The 21,381-nt window shown below is 40.1% G+C and overlaps 1 protein-coding gene and 1 long non-coding RNA gene across 3 annotated transcripts; one reads left to right on the plus strand and one right to left on the minus strand.

Moving 5' to 3' along the window:
* Nucleotides 1-933: 933 nt before the first annotated feature.
* LOC129444552 (uncharacterized) lies at nt 934-2,337 on the plus strand. The gene is made up of 3 exons (XR_008644531.2): nt 934-1,157; nt 1,240-1,464; nt 1,823-2,337. It is a non-coding gene; the product is annotated as an uncharacterized lncRNA (long non-coding RNA).
* A 214-nt stretch (nt 2,338-2,551) lies between these two features.
* On the minus strand, nt 2,552-7,210 carry LOC129444549 (uncharacterized). 2 transcript variants are annotated; one of them, XM_055205280.2, is made up of 14 exons: nt 6,807-7,210; nt 6,557-6,637; nt 6,356-6,421; nt 6,159-6,281; nt 5,754-6,078; nt 5,334-5,619; nt 5,005-5,238; nt 4,627-4,718; nt 4,439-4,543; nt 4,096-4,289; nt 3,746-3,910; nt 3,509-3,581; nt 3,198-3,370; nt 2,552-2,651 (listed from the first exon to the last, which is right to left on the minus strand). In XM_055205280.2, exons 3-12 carry the CDS (start codon nt 6,418-6,420, stop codon nt 3,560-3,562), a joined length of 1,611 nt encoding a protein of 536 aa, XP_055061255.2. In that variant the 5' UTR covers nt 6,421; nt 6,557-6,637; nt 6,807-7,210; the 3' UTR covers nt 2,552-2,651; nt 3,198-3,370; nt 3,509-3,559. The 2 variants fall into 2 exon arrangements, with proteins under 2 accessions (XP_055061255.2, XP_073716032.1); XM_073859931.1 differs by lacking the exon at nt 6,807-7,210 and having other exon boundaries at nt 6,557-6,764.
* Nucleotides 7,211-21,381: the final 14,171 nt, after the last annotated feature.

Raw genomic sequence — 21,381 nt, forward strand, 5'->3', positions numbered from 1 at the left:
TTGTCTCAACGTTAGAGGAATGTTACATTTTACCATTTTTAAACGTTATGACAATGTCATGTTTTAATGTTTAAAACAACAACTGTTTATTATATTGACTTGTTTAATTGTTATGTAAATGATAGAGAAACATTGCATTTTATTATATTTCTTTTTTATATTTATATTATTTTATTATATTTATTATATATTATATATTTATTATATATCTATTATATATATAAGTTTAGATGTTGATGTTTTGTTTCATTTTAACTTAAGTCACCATTATTGTGATTAGTGTTCGTTTTAGTTGGGCTCTTGAGCCTTGTCTTTTGCTTGCTAGTTTTTTCCCTGGTTGTGTTAACTTTTTGTTAATACACCACATTTGTTATGAACATGTTAAGTTAGTAGTGTAATTCTGTGGTGTGGTGGTTGGTACATAATGGTAAAAAATCATTCCTAATTAATTTACTAATCAAAAGTTTATTTTCTGTCAATAATGTAAATGAGATCCAGCTCTTTCACAGCAGTTTGTCATTAAAGAGTTTTAGAAACATTGGACAAAAAATATCCGCTATTTAATTGGGATGCACAAACATCAAGAATCAGACTATGAATCTCAATCATGGTGACAATTAAATGAAAAACTTCATGCTGCAATTCATGCTGGGTATTAACAAATTACAAATCTCATTCAGGACTCCCAGCATGCACTGCAGCATGGATAAATAATGATTTTTTTTTACAATTTTCTTTGTCGCCATGGTTGAGATTCGTGGTCTGGTTCTTGATGTTTGTGCGTCCCAGTTGTGCAGCGGATATTTTTTGTCCAAGGTTTCTTAAACTCCTTAATGACAAACTGCTCTGAAAGTGCTGGATCTCATTTACATTATTGACAGAAAATAAACTTTTGATTAGTAAATTAATTAGGGATGATTTTTTTCCATTATGTACCAACCACCACACCACAGAATTACACTACTAACTTAAAGCTGCGGTCGGCAACTCTGGAGGATTGAGCCGTTTCCAAATGTTTACAATTTCATGTCCCTCCCCCACTACCGCAGAGCCACCTCCCTTCGTGCTCGTTCTCGTCATTGCGTGTGAACCAGTATTATTGTGAACGCGCCCGGCCCGTCTCATCAGCATCGATGAACACTATGGAGTACTCGGAGGTAAACTGCTCTGGCTAATACACACATAGATATCAGTTGCTAACATTATTTATATTCTAAATAAGCTTATGCGATTTGATAGAGTTTTGAAAGCGAGGCACAAGTCTCGGATGAAGAGTATGTCCCCGCGGCCGTTTCTACACTCCAGTGTACGGATCAAGGCAATAGCCATAGCCGCAGAGGTGCTGCTGGAGGTAGCGCTGGACCAGGCAGACGGCGACGATTGAGATATAACCAAGCAAACCTGGACAAGGAGGACGTGGCTCGGGTCAATCTTTTGCGATCGCAAAGAATAGAATTTTAACATGTAAGTATATAGTAAAAGCCTTTGACTAATTACTACTATGTGTGTTTTAGAGGTAAATGTCACCTCTATGGGTTTCCCCATAAAGTATTTTTGACTATGCCAAAATGGTATAATTTATTTATATATATATATATAAAATACCATTTTGGCATGGTCAAAAATACTTTATGGGGAAACCCATAGAGGTGACATTTACCTCTAAAACACACATAGTAGTAATTAGTCAAAGACTGACAACTTATATGGTTTAACCCACCCACTCAAGTGAAACACATAAGCATTTATGTTTTCTCTAAACACATAGCAACATCATACACCGTTTACATTGTCACTTCTCCCTCCATACTGTTATTTTTAGGCTCAAATTCAACGACTGACCCCAGGGCAGGCACAACAAGTGTTGGAGAGGTGCTTGACACGGTACCCCAGCCTCATATTTGATGTGATGGGCCAATTACCTGCTGCCCCTCACCCTTTTCCTCCAGTCTCTGGGCAACCAACTTGGTGCATCTGCAGCAGGTGCAGAGCAATGGCCACGCTTGTAGAGATGAAATGCTGCAACCAACAGCCCGACATGTGTGTCTCCACATTACCTCAAATGGAGCAATATATTTTGCAGGAGGGGGTGTTGCGCCTGGCCCGAACCATTTGGAATGACCTCCGTGCAGTTGCAGATGTCCCAGAGGAGGGCGAAGATAACCGTCAGTTCCGCCATGCTGCTTACAGGCAGTATGTTGCTTGGCAGTGTGGGACTCTGGGTGCTGGGAATAGGGTGGTGATTCCAAGCTGCGTTGTGTGGGCCATAAGGGATCGTTTCCCAGACCCTAATGGCCAGTACAGGGGATTTATTCCTAGACAGGCCTAGCTGCTCAAACTTTTTTTAATTGGGATATGTGCAGTTATGTATATAGTTCTTCTGTGTGACCAAATAAAGTTTTACTTTAGGAAATGTTATCTGTGTAAATGATTACTAATGAAAATGACACCTTAGTATGTAATATGTAAAGACACCTTTAGGACTTATGGAATAAACAAATATAACAAAAGAAACACATTAAGCTGGGTAGTAATTGAGTTCTAACAAGAGTGAAATATAATGATACTTTATTATTTGACAAAGTGCATAAGTATGCAAGAAACCTTCAAAAAAAATTCTCATTTCTTCTATTTCTGGGGCAATGCATGACCTGTGAAAAAAAAACATACAACTTTAGGAATTAATGTATAATTTAAAAAAAATGTTACTGTTAAAGGGATAGTTCACCCCAAAATGAAAATTCTGTCATCATTTACTACCATAACCCTTCACACAGGCCTTTGAGCCCAGAAAATGTTTATAACCAAACCGGTTGTGGACCCCATTTAATTCCATTGTATTCTTTTATCCTACTATGTAAGTGAATGCGGGTCCACGAACGGTTTGGTTATAAAAATGACTCAAAATATCTTCCTTTGTGTTCATCAAAAAATTTAACTTTATACAGGTTTGAAACATGAGATTGAGTAAATGACAGAATTTTCATTTTTGCGTGCACTATCCCTTTAAAACTGATATTTCTTTGAGAAGTCATGCCAGAAATCATGCCAGATGAGGGCTACTAATATACTTAAAGCATTACTACCATCCCTATCCACTCACACCCACTGATCCGAACTGAGTGCCATATAAAACATCAACCACTTACAACACAACACAACACAACCAGACACCATCATTACGATGTGGTCCTTACCATGCACCCGGCTGACTTGAGTGTTCAAGAGTTCCTCTGTTGTTGGAGCAGGCACATCAGGCAACAATCCATATTTTCGGGGATCATCTGGTCTCTTGCTCGACAGCCGTGGCATCCCATGTGCTGATGACACCCGCTTCTTCACGATGGCCCTTTGAATGTCTTCAATGTAACTGTAACAACACAATGTAGTTTATATATAAAAGTCTTGCATTCGCACATGCAACACATATGTACAATTATACCAAACCCATCCTGACAATCAATCAAAGTGCTTTTACACTAACAAACCACCTATATGCAGCACCAACCTGTAGTCCTTCTTCTCCTTGACAGCGTACAAACTCCACTTCCTGGACTTCTTATTGAATTGTTTTTTTGTACCTGGTGTTATGTAAATGTAAGGCAAAAAGATTGATTAAATGGAATAAAGTAGGCTTTACTCTAGGCTGTGAATTCTTAGATTACAGACCATTATCTGTTACTGCATGCAGTTTACAATACCTTAACTAGGCATCCTCAAACACACTTACATCACTTATACTTACTGTATTGAACCATCAGGTCTTCTCCTCGGCTGCCTGCTGCAATGGCTGTTGTAGTCCAGGGCGGCCAGAAAGATACGGGCTTCATATACTGGAAATGTGAAGCTGTTTCTTTTACTAGCATACATTAACAGGTGATTGTGGAAGGACTCTAACTCTGATGTGGATCTGGAAAAACAATAGCATAAAAAAGCTCAATTATCCTTTACTTGCTTGTAATGAACAACCATCACGCAGTATTATGTCGTCACATCTATGATGCCTGACTGTGGGGATTCTAAGTTGGCTGCAAGACCTTAGACTATGCATGTCTTATCTGACTCATAAATATCATGACTATATTTCAACAATACCTGAAGCGCAAGTACTTGTGGACCTGTTTAAGCCATCGGCCATTGAGAACAATGTCTGACAAAGCATCATGAGCCACAGATCCCTTCGGAATCCATTCCTTTTCTCGTTCATCTGCCAAGGGACCATGTTGGCAAGCATCAAGAGCCCACACGTGCTCACCGGTGACATGGTGCAAAACACCGATCCACATAGACTAATAAAGAAAACACTACTGCATGAATGTAGGATGAATAAAATAATCTTGTAATGAAATATTGAATTTGCAAACACATGAATGACAGAATGTCTGAGCCCAAATTTTGAGATACAGTCACCTTACTCCATATGTAAATAACTACTCACAAAGAAGTCATCGTAGTTATCATTGACCTTGCAGCAGTACCAGAAATGGTTGCAGATGTCCCTCTTCCAATGTAAAAGAATAGAGCAACCCTTTTTCAGACCTACCTTTATAAAAAAAAAAATTTTTATTAAAAACCTTCAGTGGTTTTCATTAAATATGAATAATAATTTATACAGAATGCACTCACTGACTGGATCTTCTTCCCAAGGCTCTTTGATCCATGCCACATGTCTAGCGTGTGATGAACTCCACTATCCTTATATTTCCCTCTGCTTGGATCTATAACACAAAATATTAAAGTCAAACAGCAATGCCAATAATTCAATTATTAGATGAGCACAGCTAAATGAGGGTTTACAAGTAGTATTTAAGTGCCTATTACGGTAAGCACAGACACATTTATGTATATAACACATTACACACTGTGGCAGAACAATACCCTTATCAAATGATAACTATGTGGTTGTCATTGATTAAAGTGTTGGAGCAATAGCTATACCACTGAATAAAAATTCAAACTTCCGCTTAGTGAAGTCAATAAGTAAAGGAACATAAATAGACTTACTGAAGAGAGCCGATATCTGAATATGAGCATCCGTGCAGATTTCGGTCAGTTTCACCTCCTGTCGAAGCTTGTCAAAACTTCTTATGAAGCCTTCCTTCTCCATATTCACGGAAATTCTTTTGGTCTCTCGCTTGTCAATGTTTACTACAGAAATGATTTGTTTTGTGTCATTTTCCATTACTGTGTATGTGCAAAATTGAGCACAGAAGCCAGGGCTGTCCATGCGACCATCGGCTGTAAAAATATTAATCACTTATTTAGACATTCTGTAACACAAAGACATCATTGTGAGCAAAGATTACCAAATCATTTAACACAGAGACACTCACCCAGAGCTACAACACTGTCCTTTGACTTAAGCCCTGAGATTATGGTACTTCTGCAGTCATGCCAAAATTCTCTTATAGTGTCAACGCAGTACGCATCCTGCACTCTGAAGAAGGTGGCGCGATCAACAATCTTCATGTTCATGAATTGGAACAGTAGGGAAATTTTGGCAAAATTGTTTCCTGACAATAAAATGTTGGTTGCCAGCATAAAGTCCCCTGCCTGCATTCCAAACTTGAACGTAGGCTGCGAATTCCATTGCCAGACACAGTGCTCATTGGGACATACCTCCAATTAGAAAATTGAAAAGACAGAACATTATTTTTTTTACACTAAATAACAAAAAAGATATAGTTATGGTACTAAAATTAATTAATAATAGTAATATGTAATCTTAATTATCATATTCTGGTGTTACTCACCCATTGAAGAATGACAGCTGTACCTCTCACTTTACAATCAATCCTGAAAGGTCCAGGAGCCCGACACTCAACAGAAGTCAGTGGGTCCTTGGCTGTGCACAGTGGAATTGGTAATAAGAGGTACTCCGCAAGACGTTTTAAACAAATTAAATAGGTTATGGCTGCAGGTTCGCCAACAATGTCCCCTTCCTCCACAATCTGAACTTTTTCAAACAATGTGGTCGGTTCTGGTGGTTCGTTATCAGGACAATCGTGGACAGTCTCATCCATGCCTATGGCCTCAAGGTCCTCCAGGTGTATTCCAGTTGTAACGACCCCACTGTTTCTGTAGGAATACAGAAATAATGAGATGGAGTCATTATCATAAAATGCCATTTTGTGGAGGGGGTGGGTTGGGTTTATTACCTTATGCATAATGGAGGCATATAATCCTCATCGTCACTATCATCAGAAAAGCTGTCCTCTATTGTCTCCTCTTCCTCAGAGGGTGTAATGTTTTCTGGATCTTCAAACACTGCCCAGTCAATGCTATGAAGAACACCACATAAGTCATTGGAAAACACACTTAAAATGTTTTACGAAATTAAGAATAGCACACTTACACAGAATTCCTGATGTCATTGAAGACATCTTCATCAATGTCATCTTGAATGTCTAGTGATGACATGCTTAAAAAAAACAGAAACAAAATTGTAACACATTTATGTAAGGTCAACGAATGGTATGAGGTAAAAATGCTAAAAATACAAACAGTTGTCAGTCATGTCACAAGCCAGTATCATTTGCATAAATAACAAAATTACCTTGCTTCTAAAACTGGAATGGTTTCTGTTGTTTCACCATCACCACTAAAACACTGGGCTTCCTCTACAAAGTCATTTTCTCTGCAGACAAACAGAAAGTGTTTTTTCAACATTCAATCCACATTTATTATGAAGGCATGTAAATATTTTACTTCAACTTTCTAACAAAATGTTTGTAGTAACTGTGTTTGAAGAGGTAACAGACATATTCAAAAAATTATTTTCATGAATACCACTCCACTTTCTTTACCTATCAGAGAATGACTCGCCAGCTATGGTTGAAATAGCAGGCCCGGGATACCGCAGACGTTTTAATGGAGTTGATGTTACCAACGAATCGGCCTGGAAACTTAAAAAGAAAAAAAAATACAAATTGATGTGTTTGTTCTGATATGACTCACCAACTTGAAAGTAAATTGCACAACAAAATTATTTCTGACTCATTGAATAAGATAGGACAAGGAAACGGACAGGATTTTAATTGGATCTAAGTTAGCTTATTCAAATTGCATACTGTTACGAAATGCTATTTGGTATATGCAGCAGACATGGTCATTCCACATATACTACTAACAGAACTATACACATTAACAGTAACTATATAGTACATATCGTAAAAAAGGTAACATTGCTTCTTGCAAAGAGCCTCCAATAATCGCTGCATCTGAACATACAAAGATAACGACGAACCCGAACCCGACCCACCCCCCAACCAACGCATTTAGAAAAGCATACTTAGATTACTTACATAACACTCAGAAATAACATAAATGATTGATAAAGCGCATTTACCTGTCGAGAAGAAATGTGGCAAGCTCTGCATCCAGCTTGAACCCTTTCAAATCTCGTAGATTCCTCCACCTTTCAAATGCTGGTCCGATATTTATCCTCGTTTTATTACGCGCACGGTCGCTTTCTATCTTTGTTGTCTTCTTCTCCTTGGTTTTTTGCTTAGCTCTGGTTGGTAACCGAGGAATCGGAAGTTTGTTAGAGAGCGTTCTATCCGCCATCACGCTGAATTTCATCCAATACACCTGTGTGTGAACTTTAGGCGGGTGCATGTGATAATGAGCACGAGGGGGGAGGGTGCAGGAACTGTGATTGACAGGCAGAGTATACACAGCCCTGCGCTGATTGGACCAGATGAACCGGTCTGCGATGATTGGACCAAATTAAGCGGGAGCGGTGCATTTTTGCAAAACAAATAACAGGCTCTAGGTGGAGGTAGAGGCGCGGGTTTTTTTCTTAAACAGTCTAAATTATGTTGTTCTATTGAAGCATAGTGTTGGTTTCAGTGAATATGATCAAAAAATATGTTAAAAAAAGCTGCCGACCGCAGCTTTAACATGTTCATAACAAATGTGGTGTATTAACAAAAAGTTAACACAACCAGGGAAAAAACTAGCAAGCAAAAGACAAGGCTCAAGAGCCCAACTAAAATGAACTAATCACAATAATGGTAACTTAAAATGAAACAAAACATCAACATCTAAACTTATATATAATAGATATATAATATATAATAAATATATAATATATAATAAATATAATAAAATAATATAAATATAAAAAATAAATATAATAAAATGCAATGTTTCTCTATCATTTACATAACAATCATATAAGTCAATATAATAAACAGTTGTTGTTTTAAACATTAAAACATGACATTGTCATAACGTTTAAAAATGGTAAAATGTAACATTACTCTAACGTTGAGACAACACAAAAACGTTCTTAGAACGTCAAGAAAACTGGACACTATTAACGTTGGCAGAACGTTTTTGGGAACGTAAAGAACTTTCAGGGAACGTTCTTAGAACTTTTTTCTGTAAGCTGGGATGTCCACGCTAGCTGCTGTATGTTTTGCATTGAGATGATACTTGAGGCTCGATGTGCTGCGGTGATATGTGAATTCCTTGTTGCATATCTTACACACAACCATGCTCTTATCGACGCTTACCAGTGATGCGCGGGTCAATGTATAAACAACCCGCCCGCAACTCGGACCGCAAAGAAAAAAATATATATTATACCCGACCCGCTTCCTGGCCCGCATTTCTTAAAGTAGTCATTTGTTTAATAATTGCAGGGTTCGGGACTTCTCAGGTTTTGACTGTCTGTGTTCTGGTACCTATGTGCGCGGATGCCCCACCTCGCGCAATAAAAACAACAAAACATAATATACTATATAGCCTATATTAAATTTAAAATATATAAAAATGTGCATAATATATTTTTTAAGTTGCACATCGTTTATAGGTTTCTTAAGTGGAATTCGGATGTGAAAAGCGCTGCATAATGTACGCGCCTTTAGTGTTACCATTGAAACTTAACTTAATTAAAAAAATAAGAGGTGATATATAGCTTTAGCCTACATAAATGCTTATTGCTTTAATGTTGCGAGTTCCTCTTCAGCTTTTCTTGCTGTTATGTTTATAACAGTTAATTGTTCAGAGTTCATATTGATGATCTTATAGTCAGTTTAAAAATGTTCTTACAAACTGACTCTATTCGTTTAACTTTTTTCCTTTACCTGCCGTCGCTGTTCTCTGTGCGTGTCCTCCGTCAAAGTAGCCTATTAAAATGAAGTTGATTTTTAAAAGTCCTAAGCACACCGCAAATCAAACGTGCTGCTACATTATGCTCTAAATGCGCGTGTAAATTTAACTTCTGGGCACTGCCAGGCTGATTTTTTGAAAAGTAAGTGATATAGGCTACTCACTGCATGTTTTGGCATTCGGTATATGCATCAATGAGATGCACGGTGTTGCTTTTAATGTTCTTTTTAATCTATATTCACAAAACCTAACAACAAAACATTGTTTATAATTACGAGACAAATTATTTGAAACGAAATTCGTTTTAAAGTAGACAACAAAACTTAAATTAAACTCGTAATAAACTAATTAAATTGAAACAAAACAACATTACAACAATACTCCCAACAATACTCAAACATTAACATATAACAGACATTAGGATACATGTTAAAATAATCTGTAGTTTGTTGGTAGATGTTTATTTGGCAAAACCTCCGTTGCAAACCTCCATTTACCAGAATAAATCATTTTTTACTTTGAAATGGATGCGTTGTCACGTTAAAATCAGCTGTTCGTTTAGGTTCCGTCTACTTTTATTTACACTGCATCACAACCCCGGAGTTCTCGAACTAAAACAGGGTCTGCAGAATTTACGAATGACTCTATTAATAAGTGCGATTAAAATGCGTTAAAATGTTTAACGCGTTATTTTTTGTGTAATTAATTAATCTTAATTAACGCGTTAAAGTCCCGGCCCTAATTTAAACATTTATATTGTAGTGAGTAATCAATGCTATATACTTCTGGAATTTCAACATATTCAGGGGCTATTTTTACACCTATGTGTTTACATTCTGTTCCCCACCTCTCATCTTGATAAATTGTGGAAGTGTTACTTCCTGCAAACGCAATGCATTCAGCTGGGCAAAAGGATACGTTCATCTTGTCGGGTAGGCAGTGGTCTGCATAGTGCTTAGCACAGTGTCTGTAATCATAAGGGTTAGGAACAACAACAAGCTTTGTCAAAGGAGATGGTGTGCAAAGCACACAGTCGGACATCTGTGACTCACCCACGGTAAACTGTGCCCACCTGTACCAGTCATTATGCAGGGCCATGTCGAGTAGTTGCTCGTATTGTTGTTCATCATCATCAGTGCACAAATCATTGGGTCCAGTCCAGCACTGAGAGGTCGATGGTGCTGAATTCTTCAGATAAGGGATGTCTACTGGATGGGCCTGGGTTAGTGATGCGCGGGTCGGCGTTTTTTCCAACCCGCGGGTCCCGCATTTATGAAATATTTGGCCCGCCCCAACCCGCACCGCAACACTGTATCTATTTTTACAACCCGCACCGCCCCGTGCCCGCGACCATTAAAATAGACATATTAGGCATTTGTAATGTAAATAAAAAGAGGCTTTATTTCAGCCTAAGAGTGCTTGGAAACAGCCATTAGATTACATCGCCCTGTAAACTGGCAACAACATACACCAATGAGCCATAGAAACCAGCATGGTCATATTAATATAGAGATAGGATAATGATAAACCAGGGGTGTCCAATACATCGATCGCAAAGGCAATGCCGGTAGATCGCACACAAGTCAACTGTGTATTCTCATGCTGCTCCATGCCTCCACGGGAAAATTGGCATTATGACTAATTGTGAAACACTTAAGTCTTTTTGAGTTGCTGTGCCTTTCTTCTCATATGTGTTTTTATAAATCTTATGCCTCCCCGCTGCAGCTCAGTCGTGTAAACTTCCGAAATTTACAAGCATGCAATTGCATCGCATTCTTCTTGCTTTCATGCACGAGCTGAAGCACGCGAGAGCGAGCGAACGAGGGAGAGAGAGAGAGAGGCAGCGTTGTGCTGATATATGCTTCTGATACTATTGTAATTTTCTTTCAAGTTTGTTTCACTAAATCTCCGCTATTTTAAACAGTACTCGACATGTGCTCCAGGATTTTTTTAAACTCCTCAAGAAAACAGAGTAATGGTGACATCCCTGAATCCAATGTAGAGATATATGCAGTATAGTCCACGCATTTAAAGTGTTTTTAGCATGTAGAACTTGTCGGCTTTATCATTTTAAAAGTAGATCACCACACAAAAAAGCAGCATTTGTATTATCTATTCACAAATTCCCTACCTTAATTTCTTCTGCAGATCGTCTTTCATCTTTTAATTCTCCGTTTGTTTTGTTGTTGTGGCTGGCAGCGGGAGCTATGTCTTGGTGCTTCCGTGACATGACGCCAAAGGTTTGGGGATATCAAGTTACGTTGCGCAAGTTACGTTGCGGAAGTTACGTTGCCACATAGGCCTACGTAATTTAACCTTATCAAAGAACGTAATTAAATGTAAAAATATATATTCCCAAATATTTAATATATATGCTACAGGGAATTAGACGCAACATATCAGTTTTTTAATTTTGTTTTTAATGACCCGCCCCAACCCGCCCCGCATTAAAGTTACACTTTCTTTACCCGCCCCAACCCGACCCGCGGGTTACCCGCGGGGCCCGCGGGTTACGAGACGACCCGCGCATCACTAGCCTGGGTCTGTTGGATGAACTGTATCAGGGTATTCAGGGTTATCACAATGAGTAGAAGATTCTGTAACGCCCTGCGGTCCGTCGCTCGCATGTCCTTCAGTTTCTGAGGTGGCCCCCTGCAGGTGTAGTTCTGGTTCCGTTTCATCTCCTCCATCCTCTGAGGAATCAGGTTCATGAGGTGTGTCAGGACGTAATTCAGCATCCAGATCAGGTTCTGCAATGGAAGCAGGACTCGGGGTTTCTTGGCATCTGTCTCGTCCTGCTGGGTCGGGGGGCGTTTCCGGTTCTCCATGTTGACCTTGCTGATCCTCCTCTGATGTCTCAGGTTGTCCCTCCTTCTCTCCTTCTGCGGCTTCTGCGTCTCTTGGCCTTAACCTGGGAACTCGAGTACAGTGATTTAAATGATACCAGGTTGTGCTACCTTCAACTTGTACTGCGGTGGGCGTTGCTCTGACAACCGTGTAAGGCCCCTTCCGTCTTGGCTGATTCCACTTTCGTCTGAAAACTCTCAGATATACTCGGTCCCCAGGCACAATCATGCACGGAGCTTCCTCCTCTTGCCGAGGTCCGCGTTTCTGCTCCTGTGTCAATTGTCTCATATAGGCTCTTAGTTCAACTTGCAACTGCTCCAAAGAGGGTCCCTCATATGGGCCCCTCAAAAAAGGTACTGGCATAGGTCTACCAGTAAGCATTTCATGTGGTGTCAAATTTGTAATCCTGTTTGTTTGCATTCGGTAACTCATTAATGCAAGAGGTAAAGCATCTACCCAGTTCAACTTTGTGTCAGCACAAATCTTATTGATTTTTGATTTCAAAACTCCATTTATGCGTTCCACTGCTCCCTGTGACTGTGGGTGGTATACACATCCAAGTCTTTGCTTTATTCTCAATTTCTGCAATACTGTCTTTACAGTCTTTTGAATAAATGCAGATCCATTGTCAGAACTAATCTGTGATGGTATACCAAATCTGGGAATCACTTCTTTTGTCAAGAACTTAATTACAGTTCCAGAAGGCTCCGCCTCCACCCAACGACTGAAGCGATCCACGAGGACTAGCATATAACGTTTTCCTCTCACTGATCTTATCATATCCACATAATCCATAACCAGATGTTTGAAAGGTCCCTCTGGTACAGGTATGTGTCCTATTGGAGCTGAAATACCTTTTCTGACATTATTTTTAGCACAGATATCACATCCTGTCAAAAACTCATCAACAGTAGCCTGCATGTAGGGAGACCAATAGCCTTGCTGCTTTATTCTTCTCAGTATCTCCCCCCTCCCACAGTGATCAAATCCATGTGCGTCAGAGATCAATATAGTCAATAAAGCAATTGGAGCAATCATTTGTCCTTCATGAGAGCGCCATATTCCATTAGCATCTCTGGTACAGCCTCTCTGTTGCCATATTGAAAGTTCATATGGGGTGGCCTGTTGTTGTATACGCACAAGATCATCAACCTGTGGCTGCGGCTGTATAAGTACCATAGGTGACATAACAGCAACATGACATCCTGAGGCCTTTCTTGCCTCCAAATCTGCAGCATTGTTTCCTCTTATCACAAAATCATTGCCTTTTTTGTGTGCTTGGCATTTTATTATTGCCAAACGTTTAGGCTGCATCATTGCTGATATAAGCTTTACTATTTGTTCAGCATGCTGTATGGGTGTACCATCACTCTTTCTAAATCCTCTCTGCCTCCATACTGCCCCCCAGAGGTGACAGATTCCATGTGCATAGGCACTGTCTGTAAAGACATTCACATTCTGTCCCTTTGCTAATTCACATGCAGCAGTCAGTGCCTTTAATTCAGCCAACTGGGCGGAGCATGGCTGAGAACAATGCTGTGAAATTACAGTAACAAAATCATCCCCCTGTCGTCTCACAACAGAGTATCCAGCATGATTGCCATCAAAGTCTTTAAAGCATGATCCATCAACGAAATAATCTACAGTAGCATCTTGTATGGGTGCTGACTCTAAATCTGGCCTAAGGCGTGTAAAGGCTAGTGATTCAGCAACACAGTCATGTGGGGTTCCCTCACAATCTAAAGGAACAAAGTTAGCAGGATTTACAGTTGTACACTTCTTGATTGTGATATCAGGATATGTCAAAAGAGCAGAATATGCAAGGGTTCTGGCCTGTGTGAGTACAAATTTCCCTTGCTCCAACAATTTTTCAACTTTATGATGTGTATATACAGTAACTGGATAGCCCATAGTAATAGTGGAAGCTTTTTCATAAGCGTAATATACAGCTGCGAGTCCTTGATAGCATGGAGGATAGCCTTGTGCTACACTATCAAGTCTTGTGCTATAAAAAGCAATGGGCTGCTTACTGCGGCCCTTACAGGTTTCTTGCATCAAAACTGCTGAGGCATAGCCTTCCCTTCTGTCAGCTACATACAAATGAAATGGTTTTGTGTAATCAGGGTGTGTCAGTGCTGGTGCATTCTGTAGCTCTCTTTTGATTGACTCAAATGCTATTATTGCATCAGTGTTCCATATGAGCGGGGCCCTCAGATCTTGTTGTCCCTGCTTCATTAGTTCTCTCAATGGAGCTGTTTTTAATGCATAGTCCTCAATCCAATCAGAACTAAACCCTGTCATTCCCAAGAAAGTCATAATTTGTTTAACAGTTTGTGGCAAAGGTGCCCTACTGATGCCCTCTAACTGACTTGGTGATATTGCCTTGGTCTTATATGCAATTAATCTCCCCAAGTATTCTACCTGTGTCTGACAGTATTGCATTTTTTGTTTAGAAGCTTTGTGACCCCCCTCTGCTAATTTAGTCAATACTTTAATTGAATCTCTATGACATTGCTCAAGTGTGGGCTTTGAATTTGGTAACTGAAACCATTTTTCAGTGAAATTACACTCATCCACTTGTAATGCTGCTCCCTGTTTCCCTACAATAATGCTTTGTGAGGTCAATGGGATTTTCTGTCCTTCTGTTTCCTGTAACCACTCCGTTTCTAAATCTACTCTCTGCAGGGGGTCATAAATCATTGTACAGTGAAACTCAAAACTGGGCAAGATGGGCTTCTCAATTTGTGCTCTTATGAACTTTTCCCATTTTGTAAGTGTTTGTTCTACCTCCTCTCCTAAATTCCCTAACCAATACACATTTGCTTGGGGTGTGATCATTGTCATCTGCCTAACTCCTGCACTGTCTATGTAGATACCGTCAGGTGAACAGGATATTTGCAATTTTAACCTACAAAGGGCATCTCTTCCTAACAAATTAACTGGTGTGTTTTCAGAGACTAAAATGGGCAAAGTTATTTGTTTATCTTTTGCTTTCAGAAAGACTGGAGCAGTTAATGGTGTCAGCTGCGATTGTCCCGAGAATCCTACTGTCTTTGCAAATTTTCCAGACATGGGGAGGTGTACACACGTGTAAGTTGCTCCAGTGTCAATCATCATGGGTACAGTTTTGCCTTCTACTTCAACCCGCAGCATAGGTTCTTGGTCAGCATTCTCAGTTATCATTGGAAGCTGGCCCCTCCCCATAGGATTCTCTGGGCATCCCTAGTAGCCTTGGTCTGGTCCTCGCCATGGGTTAACTGAACCAGTCTGGAGTTGTTGTTGTGGGTGCTTTTGCCAGTGCGGGCCTTGCTGTCTCTGGTTTGGCTGCCAATCTTGTTGTTTCATCTGTCCGCCTTGCTGATCTTGTTGCCAGTACTGTTAATCTTGTTTCTGCCATGGATTACTTTGACACTCACTTCTGAAGTGTCCAAATTCTCCACAGCCCCAGCATCCGATCTGTGTCTTGGTTGGGCTGCCCCTTCCTCTTCCTCTCTGTGTTCTCGGTCCACCTCTGTTCTGTTGCTGTGGTTTCGGATAGATGACAATGGGAGTGGCTGGTTGTTGTGCATTCCCTTGAGTGGGCTGGGCGGGTGCTGCATTCTGTGTTTGCTGGATGATGGGGGCTGCTACTCCAACTGGTGCCATCACTGCTGGTTGCTCCTCCTCTTTCTCCTTCACAACAGCTTGTGGTTTCTTCTTAGTTTTGCCCACAAGTTCATCCAGTTGTAACTGTGCCAGTCTCTTCTGCATTTCTTTCTCCACTGTCTTCGCCTTTAGCTCAATCTTTCTTTGCTGTTCGACTGCATGTGCGACATGGTCACAGAACTCCTTGTGTGTCTTGGAGTTCAGTCCCACCACATCTTCAAGCTTGGTTTTAACAGGTGGTGGCATAGCTTCCACTATCGCATTTCTGAATAGCGCAGCTAAAACAAAGTCTTTTTCTGGGTCTTTTTCCAGCTCTTCACGCCACCGTTTCAGCTGTTTCTGTACGTATGCGGTTGGATTCTCTGTTTCTCCAATCGGGTCACCTCTCAGCATCTTTGGATCGATCTGCATGGGGTATTCTTTGCGTAATGTTGTCCACATGCTTGTCCTGTAGGGGTCAAAGGCCATTCCATCTCTTCTGATGTTGTCGATTGCAATTTGCAGTCCAGCATCAGTTAAAAGTTCATTCAACTTTGTTCCACCGACACATTTTGCCAACAGGGCCTTGATGTCTCCTATGGCTAAGACACGCCCCGTCGTCTCCTCCTCAAAGATTCTAATCCACTTGCCCGCCCCTTCATGTATTTCCAGAAGTCGTGCAACTAGTCCATCAATATCCTGGGTGGCCCAAGGCACGTATTGTCCTCGCTGTCCCTTTATCAAAATGGGGCACATTGACACACTTCTTGGTCCTTCAGCACAGATGTTGTCCCCATGTGATAAATCCACTAAATCTGCACAGCTTGCTGCTCTTGTCAAACGTTTCCCAGGTGCTCGTTCCCATGCTTTGAATCCTTGTCCTCTTTCTTCATCTTCAAGATAAAGGCTACCGGTGACTCGCTTTAGTTTTCCTCTTGTGTAGGATTTTTTCTCTGGCCTGGTTTCCCCAGCCTGTCTGTTCCCTACTCTACACTTTCTGCTAGTGTTGTGTGGGGGTGTCTTTATCCATTCTTCCTCCCTAATCCAGTCTTCCTCCCTAGTGTGTCTTGTTGGTATCCAACCTCTTTCTCTCTCATCTTCCTCTCCTGATGATGTATCTGTCTCATAATCCTCTTCTAAAATATCATCACTGTATTTGTCCATCCTCAACCTAGGCCTCACTACTCTTTCTAAGTTTGGGGGTGCTATCTGATGTAAGGCTGCAGCTGCCCTGTCATATGTGTTGTGTATTTCTGGGGGTGTCATCATCTGTTCTAATGCTCTAGCAGCATCAGCATATGCGTTAAGCGCTAGGCTGTGACCTTTACTTGCAGTCTGGGTATTTCCTACTGAGCCACTGGGCGTTTCTCTAATATGGGTGAGTGTGGGAATGTGTGTTGAGGTATGCGCAGGGGCCAATGAGCTAGCTGGGTTATTTGCAGGGGTTTGTGATGGGGCCTGTTGCTGATCTGGCTCTATTTCTATTCTCCCTCCAAATTGAATGTCACCTGTAATTATTGGTAATAGATTTTTTGGTTCCTCATAGGGAGGTGGGCTGGAGATGGCCTCTTTCTCTTTTTCTGAAACCTTTTTCTCATCTTCTTTTAGAATTTCTCTGGTTACTTTGACACTCTTCAGGAAGTTTATCCCTTCTTTTTTGAATAAATTCAAAACATCCAGCTCTTTTTGTCTTTTTTCATTTCTCTTCTTACTTTTGTCTTTTGCCTTGTAATTTTTGATTAATGCCTCCATTTCCTCACACATTGTCACTTCAAAGGTGCCGCCCTCAGGCCACTTTGTGTTTAAATCTTTAGTGCGTTTTGTCCATTTGTTTGATATTTTCTCAATCAGTTCTCTACTGACAGGGTATCTGGACTTTAACGTCTCCAAAGATGTGGATGCCATGTCTGTAATTATATATATATATATATTTATTTCTTCTGAGTGAGCTAACTCCCTATTCTGATTTTTTAATTGTTCAGGTCAAAATGAAACGTCAGTTCTTTCAAGGTCTCTCCCAAAAATTGCCTTGGTGTAATCACCCCCTGTCTGTCACATGTGAACAAAAGTTTGCTTTCCCAATTTACTGTTCTGGTTTTTGCAGTGACTCTTATTTTTGGATTGCGTATATCTTTTCCTGTTCTCCCTGTCCCATTTATCAGGCCCAATTGGTTTCCAATTTCGAAATAGGAGCTTGTCAATGTATCGATTGGTAATGTAAGAGTCAATGCTATTGAATTCAAACTATCATGGGTTGTATTTGCTCTGCTCAACCTTAAATAGTTAAATGTACAAACTTGTTCTAAGAAGTTTCGCAGCACTGAGACCCTGCAACAACGTCTGATTATTCTCTGCCAAGCAATGTAAGGCCACTCTCTCACTATTTCTTCTAATCTTGGCACTTCCAGCAACTGGGTCAAATACCAATCTTTTCTGGCGTCTGACAGCTCGTGCTGTATGCCTGACAAATCTTTGTAAAATGTCTCTCTCCAGAAATGACTGTGAATTCCTTTGGTTTCAAACTGGATTCTAGCCTGTCTAATTCTTTCTTCAGCTATAAATTCACTTCTCTCATATCTTAAGCCATTATCATCCATAATAACTTCATTATACTTAAAAGAAAAAATATATATAATATAAAAAATAAAAAATAAAGATGAATAAAAGTATAGTACAGAACACTATTGTTGAAAAATTAAGTCAAAAATTCAAAACACAGTTATTAAAAGAGTAAAGTCAGCAAAAATGCATTATACAACATACATTCACAAAGGCCTTTTTCTCTCCTTATCTCTTCACTTACACACACACATAAGCACACACTGAATCTCTCATAGACACACAGCTTCTCACACACTCTCATCCAAAGTAATTTCTCACTCACAAAAATCTCTCTCACTCTCTTTCTCACACACACACAGCCCTGCCTTTCTCTCCTCTCTGAGGTCTTATCTTTTTACACACACAGTTCTAGCAGGCAAACATTTTCCCACGCTGAATAAGACACAGACATGCAAAACACTCTCTCATCGGCCCGGGCCTTCACACAGAACACTCAAACTTCCTAGATTACTTCTTTTTGGCAGTGATTGTTGTCTCAACACAATTCACCACAAATTATTACAACGATTGACAAAAGCAATGTACAAAGCAACAAAATAATAAGGACCGTACCTACAGGATTTATGAGCGCTCTTCGTTCTGGACGCCAACACGATTTATCTAAATCGTGGTCTCACTCACGCCCTGGAACCTAAAACGCAGTTTCACTCAGGTTCTGAAACCCCAAGACACCGTAACACTCAGATCTTTATCAAGACCCCAAGGTGCCGTCACACTCAGGTTTCTCGTGGGACCCCAAAATGCCGTAACACTCAGATCTTTTTTTAAGACCCCAAGGCACTGTAACACTCAGGTCCAACACTGGGTGCCAACACGCCTTGCCTAAGATGTGGTTACACTCACACCCTTGCAATTTCACTCAAGTTCTGAAACCCCAAGACACCGTTACACTCAGATCTTTATAAAGACCCCAAGGTGCCGTCACACTCAGGTTTCTCGTGGGACCCCAAAATGCCGTAACACTCAGGTCTTTTTTAAGACCCCAAGGCACTGTAACACTCAGGTCCAACACCAAAATACACCCGCACTCACACGCACACACTTGTTTGAAATCTGGAACCCTTTCTTGTTTTTGCAATTCAATATTTTATCTTTATCTTAATAGAAGCAAATTAATTAGTAGTATAAGCATCAAATCGCTGTGTTCAATTTGGAGAGGCCTAGAGTATCAACACCGCTCAGGGCTTACCTTCGGCAGACCACACAAGCACTATACAGAATAAGCAAGTAAATTTATGCTCACCTCTATAGTGGCGCGCCCTTGTGTGACCTGGCCAACCTCTGCCCGTCTGCAGCCCTCCACTCCGTAGCCTCTGTCCAATTACGTCGGGGTCACCAAGTTATGTTGTGGCAAAAAGTCTTAGCTTGAATCTTCATAAGAAAAAATACTCAGGAGACAAAGGTGCCAGGTGCCAAACAAAAAATTACTTTATTTGCTTAGCCAACAAAGTTCAGATGATCAAAGAATTACATTAGCATTAGCATGCATTCAAAAACCATCCCCAGCCTTCTAATTCGTACCTCTCTGACTCCATATTTTATACAGTAAGATCAAACACTTTTTATCTAAGATGACGTATACTCTTCTAATTGGTCTTGGTTTGCCATAATTAATTTTTTTGTTTGAAGTGCAGCTGAACTCTTCTTCATATCTAAAATGATATATACAGCTGAGCTTCTCAAATCTTAAAATGACGTAGTCTGTTTGTCGGTTATTTCGACCTTGTTTCTCAAAATAATTGTAGCGAAAATAATCAGGGTATAGTCACATGATTGCACCTGGTCTCTTTTAATTAGGAAACTGAGAAAACGAAAGTTAACTAATCTAAAATGACGTCCTCTTGTTTATCGGTTATGTCGACCTTTTCTCATAATAATCGTGGCGAGAACAATCGGGGTATAGTCGTAGGATCGCACCTGGTCTCTTTTAATTAGGAAACTGAGAAAACGAAAGTTAACTAATCTAAAATGACGTCCTCTTGTTTATCGGTTATGTCGACTTTTTCTGATAATAATCGTGGCGAGAACAATCGGGGTATAGTCGTAGGATCGCACCTGGTCTCTTTTAATTAGGAAACTAAGAAAACGAAAGTTAACTAATCTAAAATGACGTCATCTTGTTTATCGGTTATGTCGACCTTTTCTCTTGGCATAATGTAGAAACAACAGGCCTTAGGCCTAATATAATATTAATATAGTATATGATCAATAATATACCCAACAAAAACCACTATACAAGCAGATGGTGAGGAGATGTTTGCTGTACAGGGAGTGCAGAATTATTAGGCAAATTGTATTTTTGATGATTACTTTTGTTATTGTACAACTACAGAGCTCTTGGTCAATTTAAAATGTTACCAAACCCTCAAACCTGAACATTTAAGTAGTAAAACTGCATGTGATGAAGCGTTGTCCCGCACAAAAAAGTCTTCTTGAAAGATGCAGATCCCCTCCTGCACCACTGCTCGAAGAAAGCGTCCTCCAAAAATTGGCAGTAGGTCTGAGAGTTGTTTTTTATTTCCATTTTCAACCCAAAAAGGTCCAACAAGCTCATCTTTAACAATACCTGTCTGTGCCTGCCTGCCTGTAATGTAGAAGACACTTTCTTCAAGCAGTGGCACAGGAAAAAGTCTGCATCCCTCAAGAAGACTGATTATTCTGCAAGACAACGCTCCATCACATACACCAAAGCACTCCACCGCATGATTGGCATGTAAAGGCCTTAGAGACGAAAAACCAATGACATGGCCCCGTTCTTCACCTGACTTAAACCCTATTGAGACCTTTTAATCCCTTCTTAAGCAGGACATTTACAGTGAAGGTGAACTGTACACCTTTCTGAACAGTGTCTGGGAGGCTGTGGTTGTGGCTGCACAAAATGTTGGTTCAGGCCAGATCAAGAAACTGACTGAATCGGTGAATGGAAGGCTTGTGACTGTTATCGAAAAGAAGGGTGGCTATATTGGTCACTGAGTTTATATATATATTTATTTTTTATTGTTTTATTCATTTTTTTTTTTTGTAAATGTAGAGTTTGTTTGGTATTCTCACTTTAACAGGTGAAAAAAAACAAGTGAGATGGTAAAATCTTTGTTTTTCATTTAGTTGCCTAATAATTCTGCACACTAATAGTTGCCTAATAATGGTGTACATAGAAATATTCTCTTAAGA

This window comes from Misgurnus anguillicaudatus, chromosome 3 (assembly GCF_027580225.2).
Source record: "Misgurnus anguillicaudatus chromosome 3, ASM2758022v2, whole genome shotgun sequence".
Classification (NCBI taxonomy): domain Eukaryota; kingdom Metazoa; phylum Chordata; class Actinopteri; order Cypriniformes; family Cobitidae; genus Misgurnus; species Misgurnus anguillicaudatus.

Bases quoted from the DNA above. Each gene is read 5' to 3' on its own strand.
- LOC129444549 (XM_073859931.1), bottom strand. From the start codon at position 6,669: ATGTTGAAAAAACACTTTCTGTTTGTCTGCAGAGAAAATGACTTTGTA. The intron at 5,620-5,753 runs GTGAGTAACACC...TTCTAATTGGAG, and splicing joins CAGCTGTCATTCTTCAATGG to GTATGTCCCAATGAGCACTG. The intron at 3,911-4,095 runs GTATTGTTGAAA...TTGTTTTTCCAG, and splicing joins CACAAGTACTTGCGCTTCAG to ATCCACATCAGAGTTAGAGT.